Raw genomic sequence first — 12,270 nt, 5'->3', positions numbered from 1 at the left:
ATTATCTTCAAATAGTGGGTTTCTGTTGACCATTGTGAACAAACTACTCAAATTCTTCCATTTCAAGAAGATAAACTTACTGAAAATTTAAATAATCTAAAATGTCATTATTTTGTTACAACAGGTTAATTTCCTCAACGTTAAAAAGGAAAAGATGTTGGAGGGTGAATGTATTGTAATGGGAAACTTCTTCCAAAATATTCCTTTGGTGAAACAGGATGATGTCCAGTCATATCACTGGTCAAAAACTTATGCCACAGTACATCCATTTCTCATATATTTCACAAAAGAAGGAAAATTATAAAGCCAAAGCTACTGTGTGATTAATGAGTACTTGAAGTACAATACTACATCTTTCTTCTGCTTCCAAAAGCAAGTAATAAATAAAGTAAAAACACTATTATCACAAGTTACAATTTTTTTTTCTCATGGCTCCTCAGCCCAATATAAAAACAAAAAAGAATTCATAAATTTGTGCTACCATCAAGAAGATTTTGAAATCGCAGCTGAATAGCATTTTTTTGCCTTATACCATGAAAACGACCATGTGATGGTATTAGTGGAACTGTAAAAAGAACTGTGACTAAAGCAAGCCGTCAAAGAATGGTCAACAATCAAATTGTTACACCTTGTGAAATATACAATTATTGCAAAGAAAATATTAAAAATATAACCTTTTTTTTCTGCTCTAATAAATGTTCAAGAGACTGAAGAATACCTCAGATCTCATTATCAGGTAATAATAATAGTCCCAAAAACAAGAACCTTTCAGTTATGTTCCAACAAGTCAGAAATGTATTCTGAAAGTCTGAGCAACCTCTGAATCAGAAACATTTACATTAGTATCGGTACATAACATTACTGTTTCTGATTGCTTTATAAATTTACCAAAGCCAAATTTAAATATGCTGCATATACAATGGCAAGCGGTGGTTAGGCGAAGTCATAGAAGTCAAAATTCATGAAAATAAAAAGGAATATCGAATACACTTTTTCCATCTGCAGGGTCCTGGTACTTCATCAAGAAATCATTGAGGGATAATCAAACATGGATTCAACTGGAAAACATTTTAACGATTCTTACGCCCTCAGAGCTTTTTCTATCAACTACTGGAAGAGGGCACAACATTACAGCAAAGATGAATGTGAACTTATCAGTTCTACTCAATAAAAAAATTGGCAGGATCACTAAGTTATGTTAATTAAATTTTTTATCAAAAAGTGCAAAATTTATTCATAACTTCCATTAGCAGGAGTAAAATAAAGTAAAAGTGAATTGAACAACTTGTTAATGTATTTGAATTGGTTATCATTTTGTAATTGACTATCTATTAATTATCAATTTATTCATTCTAATGAGTTTAGTTGTAATTTTTATAATCTGAGGTTTTTGGGCCCAAAAATGAAACATTTTAGAAATCTTACGATTTGGTAGCCACTTTTTTTAATGGACACTTGGTAACAGTCCAATCTGTTTGTATAAGTACTACTAGTACCTAAGTGTTAAAAGGTAAAATACAGGCCTGTTGTCCTAAGCCCTTCATTAGTTATTTTGGGCCCAAAATTTGAAAAAACAATTTGTAAACGTAACTTCAGTAAACATTACAAGATTTAGTTATGTAACAAAATGCATTTTGAGTACACTATGATGAAGTTCAATCTTTACTTTTTCTAAAAAGCCGTTTTTTGTCCCTCTGTACAATGTAAAATAAAAATGCTACAGCTCATGGAAAAAGTGATGAAAATAGGGTGCTGTTTTCACCTGTTGGTGGGTTACAAAATAGACTACTACTAAAGAAAAAAATTTTTTTTAAATATAAAAAAATATATTTTGACCACTACAAGGTGGGCAGTTATCATATACCAAATATCATCAAAATCAAAAATAGTGATGTGCTGAGCATTTGTTGAATTAAAATGGAATACCCCAACGGCATAACTCTAGAGCTATGATGCCAGGAAAGTAAAAAGAATAATAATGATGAAAATAATAACACAGATAAGTATAGATAATTTGAATAGTAACCTCTTAGACAATTAAGAAAATATGTAACACTTTAGAGAAGATATGGCTCATTATATTGAAGATGTCTCGAATTTTCATGAAAAGTTTATGTAATTCTTTGAAAAGAACTCACATTTTCTGGGCTTTTTGAAACCTGATTTTTGTGAGGGAATCACAATTTCTTTAGGATTAACTGTAAATCCCATCTAACAATCTTTTATGTTGTCTTACCTGGATGAATGTCATAGGAATTGGGCTGTCTGCATACATGGGAAGGCAATAATAAACGAATAGTAACTTACAGAAAAAGCCTGACTTGTTAGAAGCTCATGCCCATAGACTTGTCAGGGGACTGTTTTCCATACATATGTTATACCGAGTTTAACTAGACGTGCTATTGAAAAGTCTTGAGCAGAAATAAGTTTCACCCAAACATCTAATAAATAACTAGATACATATATCCCTTATCTTTCCTTTTACTCTTCCAAACTAGTTGCATTTAATTCTTCTCTGCAAACATCTGATGAAAGGAATTTTATGGATTTTATAAAATAAACACTCTTGAACAAAATTTCAAATTTATTCAGCAAACAACCAACATATCTTTAAGGAAAAATGTAAAAAATGATATTTAGTTAAACAAGTTTTATCATGATAAGGAATAGCAACTGGCCAACATTATTTAAGAAAACATTTTTAAAGAAAAATGAATTTACTAACTATTTAAATAAAATTTTTAAAACAAGAAATCACTTATGTTAGTGTACAATGTGGCTATGAACAACTATACTTAATAAATGTGAAACATATAAATTTAAGTTATAATTTCTCTAATAACATTTGGTTTGCCTTAAAAATTGTGGCAAATAATTACAAATGTTAATTAATTAAACAAACAAACTTTATAAACAAATATCAATAACAAATATAATAAAATTAAAAAAAAAAATGATTTACTATTTACTATTTATGCCTTAAGTTGGCCAGGGACTTTCCAGCTCCAAACCAGATAGGAAAGTCTTTTACAGACCTGTACATAGATTTGTCACTGCAGTACCATACATCAGTAATAAATAAGGAAACAGTCATCCAAACAAATCCTTAAAATTTTAGCATGGATGACCATTCTACAATGAGGAAAGGAAATAATGAAAAAGAGAATGTACCCAGAGAGGGGTCTTCAAAACTCAGAGAGGGGACTTGTCAAAATAAATGCTTAGCTGGGCAGAGTGGGAGCAGAACATCACGTATTAAAGATTTTGAATTGACTAGCATAAGTATACATGCATGTTGTAAAATACTGATTTCCTTCCTAATACTAAAGCACCACTTCAGAACAGGTTCAGGAGAATCATACGTTCCAAAAATTGTGGGGCTTGTAGAAATATTTAAATCAATTAAAAGCTATTGAGATTCCACAGAATTATTATTAAACTATCATGTTTACTGTACAAAAATTAAGTTAATATACTCTTTATATTGTTAGTATGCAAGATTTTTTTTTTTAGCTATAATTCATTAGACTGGTTTTAAAATAATAATTAGGTCCTACAATTTAACGTTTTTGAAACTAAAAAAACAGATATCATAACTGGAAATATCTTCAGGAATCTATTACTTTCTTTACAAGTTACCTTGTTATAATTATTGTACAAGTACAACTACAAAATATCTATTGTGTTTTTATATTCATTTTTCTTCAATCCAGAAAACAGACACGATTCATGTACTCCACTTAATTTTTCCTATTCTATACTATTCCATTTTATTTATATTTTATACCAGTTTACTTCTAATATTGAAATTACTTTCAAAATGTGATAGAATCGAAGAAAACAATGAATCAAATAAAAAGATAAAATCATAATATACCAAAAGTAACAGAACTCTGTTTTTGCTAGTACTATTACAAAGGATGGACAAAATAGGTTATGAATTAAAAGGAAGACTGTACAAGAAAGGATGAAAAAAAGTCTGCCATACATCAAATATGGTCTGAGAATTAGGAAAACATTCTTCAAAATAATCATTTAGCAAATATTTTAAATAAACATTTAAGTTACAAATTATTTTTAAGAAATAACTATGATTTTGCTATTTTCCAAGGAAAACAGACAATGGCCAAAGCAGAAAGGAAAGAGAGAAAGGCAATAATAAATAATTAGTTTCAGAAAATTTAAAATTATTTAATTTTTTTTTCAGGAGATACTGTACGGTTTTCTGTCATATCAGTGCATTTTTTTAATATTTACATTTCATGTCAGCTAATATTTTCATTGTTAGGATTACTCTGCATATATTTCTTATTTTGGTATAAAATTTTTTAGATTGTTGAATGCAACAATCTATAGTGAATGCATACTTTTAATGTCTACAGGATTTCATAATTTTCTATAATAACACAAATATGTTTTTCTAATTCAAAGGAGCAAAAGAATTAAAGAGCAGCTATACTGCTGAAAATTAAACTGAGATCATAAAGCAAATTAATTGATAAATTAAGTGTTTTTAAGATGAATAGATAAGAAGAGAAATCTGGCACAGAATCATATAAACAAATGAGCTGGATCAGATCATATATTAAGGTAGGTAGTTAACACTAGGTATGATTAATTTTGTTATAGAGGGATGTAGAGAAGGTAAAATTATAGAGGAAAATAAAATGAATAACTGAGGAGAAAGGAATAGCATAAAAAAATTGATAATAATCAATAATTAGTTAATTGGATGTTTTTAAAATTAGAGGGGTGGAGTTACTGCTATTTGTGATTGCTCATATTAAACTATACAGAATATAATAAAGGTTATTGTGTAGTACCTTATTAAGTTCGACAATAACATTACTGACTTCAACGTTGCTTGCATTGTCCACTTCAATAGTTAAAGGAATTGATTGTCCAGGCACAAACCCAGCATATGGCATAGCAATAACCAACTGCAATGGACCAGATTTACACCAACAGCAACAAAAACTTTTCTCAAGCTCTTGCTTTACTGGTTCCTGTGACAAAAAAAAATTGTTTAAAATACTACATAGTTTATAAGGCTTTATTTTTTGGTTTGATTATACACATCACATTATACGTCTTACAAATATAACAGAAAGAATTACAATTTATCACAACAGTGAATATAATCAGGTCACTTGAATAACATGATTCATATTCTATCTAACAATCATGTTAAAATATACTATCTTTTTGAAATCAGTACTATGTCCTTTGTTAAAGTAATAACAATGTTTTCCAATTTTCTAATGTTCTATAATTATACAATTATTCAGTGAAAATTATACATTTATTATAAATACATTGTTATTCCTTCCAAAAATTTATCTTGGAATAAAATTATTTAACTTTAAAGTATCAACGTGACAATTAATAATTTAAGTAAATACTGTGGTTTACTACTACAAATTCTGTACATTTTATAAGCACTAAAATAATTATTAGATTACCTAATTCTTCAATAGGAATAAATTATGATATAGGATCAATACAGATTAGAAAAGATGTATTATTTTATAATAGTATGAATTTTTCAACAAATTTATTGATTGCAGGTGTAATGTAAATTTTTATAACAAGAAGAAAACAAAAGAAAATTTTTTTTTTAATTTTCACAAAATTTATTTAAAAAAATAAGCTGTTTCAATACATAGTACTTCTTCAGATATTATGCACAGAATACTGAAGCTTAGAAGTACGATACAAAAAAAAGGGTAAATACATAAAACCAAGAGATAAAGTACATTAAGATAAATAGCAACAATAGGGAATGTACACATTGTTACTACATATATGCCTAATTTAATATCAGTGGATGACATGGGTAGCAACTCAGATGTGAGCGGGAGCACAGTGTACGTATGTGTTTGTAGAAGCATCACTCTCACGGTACAGTTCTCCCACCACTCTCAGGCTCCAATAAAAGAGCGTGCAAGAGAGTGAATTTTTAATTCATCGTCGACCATCACCTGGGAAGCCCAAGAAGAAGAAGATGGAAGAGGACAGAAGAAGTTCCTTGGCTGCCTCAATGTGGGACCTCCTGGCGGATGCCAACATCCCTGCCGGAGCAAAAGGCCTGGCTGGCCTGCCGAGAAAGCCATTACTTCTCGCTCCAACTCGCCGAGCTTCAATCACCTGGTCCCAGCAGACTCAATAGCAGAAGCTGTCTCAGAATGGGATCGCTCGAGGGGAACTGCTTGGCCGCGCTGGTGAAAGACAACCAACACCGATCCAACACTGCAGGGCTCTGGAGGCCACCACTGCCACGCTGGAGTGGGGATTCAACTGCCGCTGAGGGAAACCCTGGTCTGATTTCAATGGACAAGCCGTAACTCTCCAACTTAGCCAGACACCAGATTCCAGATCCAACAGCTCTTCCCAAAGCTAACACAAAAACGGCCCTTTTCAGGGCTACCACAAGGTTATAAATTATGAACCGTCGAAGCCATTTGACAACAACAGCCCTCTCAGGGCTACCACAAGGTTATAAAGTATCATATGCCGTCGAAGCCATTTGGTTACAACATACATGTATCAGTAATAAATAAATTGAGAAGTAAGTACTAATGGTCAATTCAGAAAAATGGCCAATACTAACAATAAAATACAAAGCCCATCTAACATTTATAAGTTTAACTACCGTGGGCTATTCTAGCCTAATTTATCACTTAAAAATGAATTAGAATGTTGAAGTTTATTATTCTCCAACAACTCTAAAAGATAGTTTCAAACCTTTGTTTTCCACATGACGTACTTTGAAATTACCATTAAAAACTAGATTTTCATCAATTAAATGACAGAAATAATCAGAAACACTATTTTTATCGGAAAAACAAGATTAGATCAGTCTATCAGACTACATTAGATACTCTATCAGACCTAGAGATTACTCTATCAGACCAGATTAGATAGACCAGTCTATCCAATATAAACTTTATCACAAGAACTACATTCAAGTTTGTAAAGTTCTTGAAGTTTATCAGTTTTACTTTGTTATTCTTAATGAATTTACCTTATGAATTATCAGATTTGAAAGCAATATCAATATCTGTATTTCTGAAAGATTAACTGGAAGAAGGAAAAACTTTGCTAACTGCAATTTTGTATAATCTTTTCTGGAAGAGTTGTTCAATTAGACTCGCTTTGGTGACCATTACTTACTTCTCAAAATTATCATCCGACATTCAGAATATTTAACATGTTCAGTTTTTGGTCAAGGTCGCAGACACAACATTGTTTGAGAGCCAACAGTTTAGTCTAGAATATATCAACGGGCTAGAATATATCAACAAACCAGTAAACGGTGTTATCAACGTACCAGCGAAATTACATCATCAATGTAACACAAAATTATTTATTACTATTACAATTCTGTTCAGAGTGGGAAATGACAATGTGAGCTTCATCTAACGGTTCTCTTTGTGCAATGAGTGTGTTAGCTTTGGTTGCGCTGTGCAATTTTTATTTATCAATAAATCATCAGGTTAAGCTCTTGACGAGATTTAAATAATCTAAAGATTTAATTTAATTCTTACTTATTGTTCGCGGCTGTTGCTGGATTGTTGGAAGAATATAATTAAAAAGGCTAAAATTAGATTATTTATATAAAATATTATGCTCAATAAGACTGACGGTGCTATGTTTTGCTGTTCGTTAACTGTACGAATTCCTGTACTTTTTATTTGCGAGTGTAATGTTTATTCAATTCAGACTGTATTACTTTCTCTTTAGATTTCTGCTCTTGTAGCATAAATGTAATTTATTGCATTATTCCTTTAGTTTAGTTTAGTTGATGCACAAACTCTTCTTGCAATTCTGGTATAATTATAAGCTTATCTAACTTTAAATAGTGTTGATGTGCTTTATTATTTTTTTTCTTTTCTCTTTCGTAATCACTACCCAATCCAGATCATCAGATCCTCTCAGAACAAATAATCTATGAATATAGCTATTTAGAGTCACTAATTTATGTGCAAATGGATGTAAAGATGTATATGAATGACAATCACTGTGTAAGTGTTTGTAATGTAAGCTAATATCCAATTTTTATTGATTTAAGTTTTTATTAGCAATTTATATGTCTTGATCACAGTTATTATTCTCATTCCATGCTTGTGGACTGTTTATAATGCAAATTCTTTTTTTAAAAAAACATTGCACCAACTAAGTTAAGCTAAAATTGCACCAACTAACTAAGCTTAAATAAAATGAATAAAAAAATCTAATAACCAATTTAGCAATGATTACATTGATAGACAAAAAAAAAATTTAATGTTTCTCTAAGTGTAATACCATTTCTTGAACTGCTTTTTTTGCGTACATTACATATCTGTAAATACAATTTTTCTAGCTTCTTTCCATCATCAAAATATCTTGGTGGAAACATTCACTTGTTTGTCACTTGCATCTCCGAAGTTGTCCGGGAAAAAATCCAGATGTGAGTGGAGGAAATGTATTTTCAAAAACATATTACATCCCATAGCTCTATATGAAGTAAGAAGTTGATTAACAATATCGTGGTAATTGCTGGATATTTGTTTGCTGAAAAAATTTTTGCAAACGTCTTTAAATGAAGCCCAAGCTGCACTTTCTACATTTCACGTCGAGTTAAATCATCATCTTTGACCAACTCTTATTTGAGGACCTACAAATATTCCTTCTTTAATTTTTCCTTCGCTTACATTTGGAAATTTCTACCTGATGTACAAAAATCCAAGACTATCCTTCTTTATTGCTTTTAAAACATTTTTCATTAGCCCTACCTTGATATAGGGAAGAGGTAAAAATATTTTTTTGGATTCAACTAAGGGCTCAGGAATAACTTATGTTCCACTCCTTGGTAACATAATGTTTATCCTTAGCTCGGCTGTCCCATTCGCAAAGAACCCACATGTATTTAGTATAGCCTAACTATATGCCTAACAAAATAGATATAACTTTCAAATCACCACATATGTCTCTTTCAAATTAATACCATAAACGACTGGTATCAAAGGATATTTGTTACCGTTGTGTAGCAGAACTACTTTTAAACTAAACTTGGACGAATCTATGGAAAGGCGCCAGTCCTTAGGTTTACGAAATTGTTATAAGTGCAACATAAGCTCATCAATATATGTGCAATAAACCAAATTATTTTCATCAATTAAGTACTGAGAAAGTTCTTTTTGTTGGCTTCGAAAGCCCAAAATTTTTGTATTTTTTAAGGTAAATTCCACCTTGCAGTCTTGATCCTAACAGTTCAGCTTTATTTTTTGATAAATTTAAATACCTAACCAAGTCATTTAATTCACCTTGTGATATAAGATGTGGCTTATTGGAAGATAACTCAAAATCAAAATCATTGATGTCTTCTTCAGTACTGCCTGATTCTTCATCGCTGCTTTTGAAACATACATTCACAGGTGGCTTAGGAAACGGGATAATTTCACTGTGAGGTACAGGCCTGATTGCGACTACAATGAAGGTTATTTTACAGTATGTTTAGATTTTTTAGAAATTCCAGATATACTTGTTAAAAAAAGTAACAATCGATTATGTGATCCTTTGGTTCATGCCAAACCATAGGTATACCAAATGGCAAAGCCTTCTGTGTACCTTTCAGCCATCCTCTTAAATATACAGAATAATTAGTGCATACTATTTGAGGAGCCCACGTCTTATCCTGAACACCAATTTTACACTGAAAGTACAAATGATATGCTTTTTTAATTAAAGGTGTTTTTTCTATTTGATTTTACGGTAAACTCACCACATACATAACAAAAGGCATCCACATCATTTACAAAATTTTGAGGCATTATGACACTGCACTGTTAACAAACTTAAAACAGCAATAAGACTAAGAAAATTAATTCATTCCTAAATTCAGTGCTTAATACAAACAACACACCTGCGTTTTCAGCTACATGTTTTGACTTGCACAGACATGAATAATCTTGTCAATGAAGGCTCATTCTTCAGTATTATATATCATAATACGTGACTGATATAATTTAATTATTTGTCTAGTATTGTTTATTTATAGCTTAAAAATTATGTTAACAAAGTTAAACAATAAAAAATGAGCTAACAAAATACAATATAGGAGCTTAAAATGCTAACTATATGTTGAAAAATGAAAAAAATCCTTTAATTAAAATTTTAAGATTTTTCAAAAATTGTGGGCGATAGAAAGATTCTGAGTTCATATTCATTTTCAACATAAAAAAAAAAACAGATTAAAATCATAATAAAAGGTTGATCATATATTAAAATGTTACTTGAAGAAATTGAATAAATTTAGCAAAATATGCTTAAACACAACTCACCTAAGAGTTTTTATTTCTAGAATATTGAGAAATATGCAAAAATTTGGATTTAACTATTTCTTTGGCTGACTATTTTTGAGATTAACATGTTAATCTAAATATTCAATGAAATTTTTAATCTTGACATTTACTTTTTAAAGTTTTATAAAATTATAATGAGGACAATTTGGTGAATAACTTACTGTGAAAGAAATAAAAGCTATCATAATAAGAGTCAAGTCTTAAGAAAGTGACTTTACTAAAAAGTAGGTTAAATCTTAGTTTGGGTAGAATGTATGAGGTCTGTTCAGAAAATAACCAAACTTTATTTTTTTAATCTTTACTACTAATTTTACAGATTATTGGTTCTTGTTCCTTTCAAAGTACTCCCTTTCCCCTATTCACACTCTTTCTCCAGCGGTGTTTCCATTTCGCAAAGCAGTCCTGGTTAGCTTCATTTGAATTGGCTTTTAAGGTCCACGACAAATTTGCTTTAATGTCCTCAATAGTCTCAAAATGGCATCCTTTCGTCACTAATTTTAATTTCAAAAATAAGAAAAATGCAAGGAGCCAGGTCTGGCAAGTAGGGAAGCTGAGGGAGGACAGTCATCTGATTTTTGGCACAAAACTGATGAATTGAGAAAAGCTGAGTGTGTGAGCGCATTATTGTGGTGGAGGAAACACAATAGGAACACAACTCTGGTCTCTTTTTTCAGATTTTATCATGTAACCTTGTAAAAGGCCTTGATAATATGCACAGTTCACTGTTTTACCTTGAGGCAAGAATTCAAATTGCACAATTCCATTAAAATTAAAATAAAAAACAGAGAGTATTACTTTGACACTGGACTGAGACTGATGTGCTTTCTTGGGGCGTGGAGATCCTTTGCTAATCCATTGTGATGATTAAACTTCTATCTCAATGTCATAACCACAAACCTGGCTTTAGTCTCTCGTTATGATCCTTTACATCATTGATTCTCAAACTTTTTCGGCTACTATCCACATTGAGAATCAAAGATTTTCTAGCACCCCAAAAATTTTTAAACTTACTATCTGTTAAAAAGAATAACTGCAATTGTTGTTTTTAAGATACGCTCTTAAAAACACCAATTGAAATTATTGCTTTTAAAAGTGGCATATTCTATTTTGGAGCTGACACTTACAATTTATTTTATATTTTTAATTTGAAATATCAGGAAAACATAATTTTTTGCCTTTTTTTTTTAATCATACATCACCTTCCTAGATCGCCTGAACGCCCCCAATTTTCTGTGGGCCTATTACTGCCTTCCCTGAAAGCGTCCTGTGCCCACAATTGTGGGTCATTATTGCCCATTTTGAGAATGAATTTACATGAATATTTCATCGTCATTGGCTTGTTCAACAACTTGCCGACAAACATCCACTCCATGTTCTTTCTGCTGTTTGTTCTTCAAACAAGGAACCAGATTGTTGATTTTCTGAATGTGGGTGTCATCAGTTGAAGTTGAAGGCCTTCCTGGTAAGGGGTCATCTTCAATTGACTGGCACCCCCAAAACCATTTTAAATCATGAAAACCATTTGTAACATTGAATACAAACCAGAGCATCATCTCCGTAAACTTGTTTCAAAAAGTTGAAACGTTTTCCTCAGTTTCACATAAAATTTTATGTTGCATCATTGCGCTCGAAAATTGCACATTACAAAAATTGCTACTAATACTTAAACATGTTGCACTCAAATAACACTAAAACTAAATGAGATTCAACAACCCAAGACATGTGGTTACAGAGGAGGTTATGCAGAACACAATACTGCCAACTGCATGCCACTAAATATCTCTGATGTGTGTATTAAAAATATTCAGTTATTTTCTGAACAGACCTTGTATGTTAATGTAACAGGTTGATAGCAGTGTGGTTATTTTTTTCTTCTATAAATATAATGTAATATTATACCTTTCCCTTATTCTTCAACCTTTTTCCT

The 12,270-nt window shown here is 31.1% G+C and overlaps 1 protein-coding gene across 1 annotated transcript in view; it reads right to left on the bottom strand.

Moving 5' to 3' along the window:
* Positions 1–12,270, bottom strand: part of LOC142317725 (arrestin domain-containing protein 3-like) — a 70,173-nt gene that overhangs the window by 37,364 nt on the left and 20,539 nt on the right. Inside the window, exon 4 of the mRNA XM_075354277.1 lies at positions 4,824–5,006. Coding sequence (XP_075210392.1) covers positions 4,824–5,006 — 183 coding nt within the window. The remainder of the gene's footprint in view (positions 1–4,823; positions 5,007–12,270) is intronic.

Source organism: Lycorma delicatula, chromosome 1 (assembly GCF_047948215.1).
Source record: "Lycorma delicatula isolate Av1 chromosome 1, ASM4794821v1, whole genome shotgun sequence".
Lineage (NCBI taxonomy): Eukaryota > Metazoa > Arthropoda > Insecta > Hemiptera > Fulgoridae > Lycorma > Lycorma delicatula.
The sequence above is the reverse complement of the archived record's forward strand: the minus strand, read 5'-3'. Positions and strand labels throughout refer to the sequence as shown.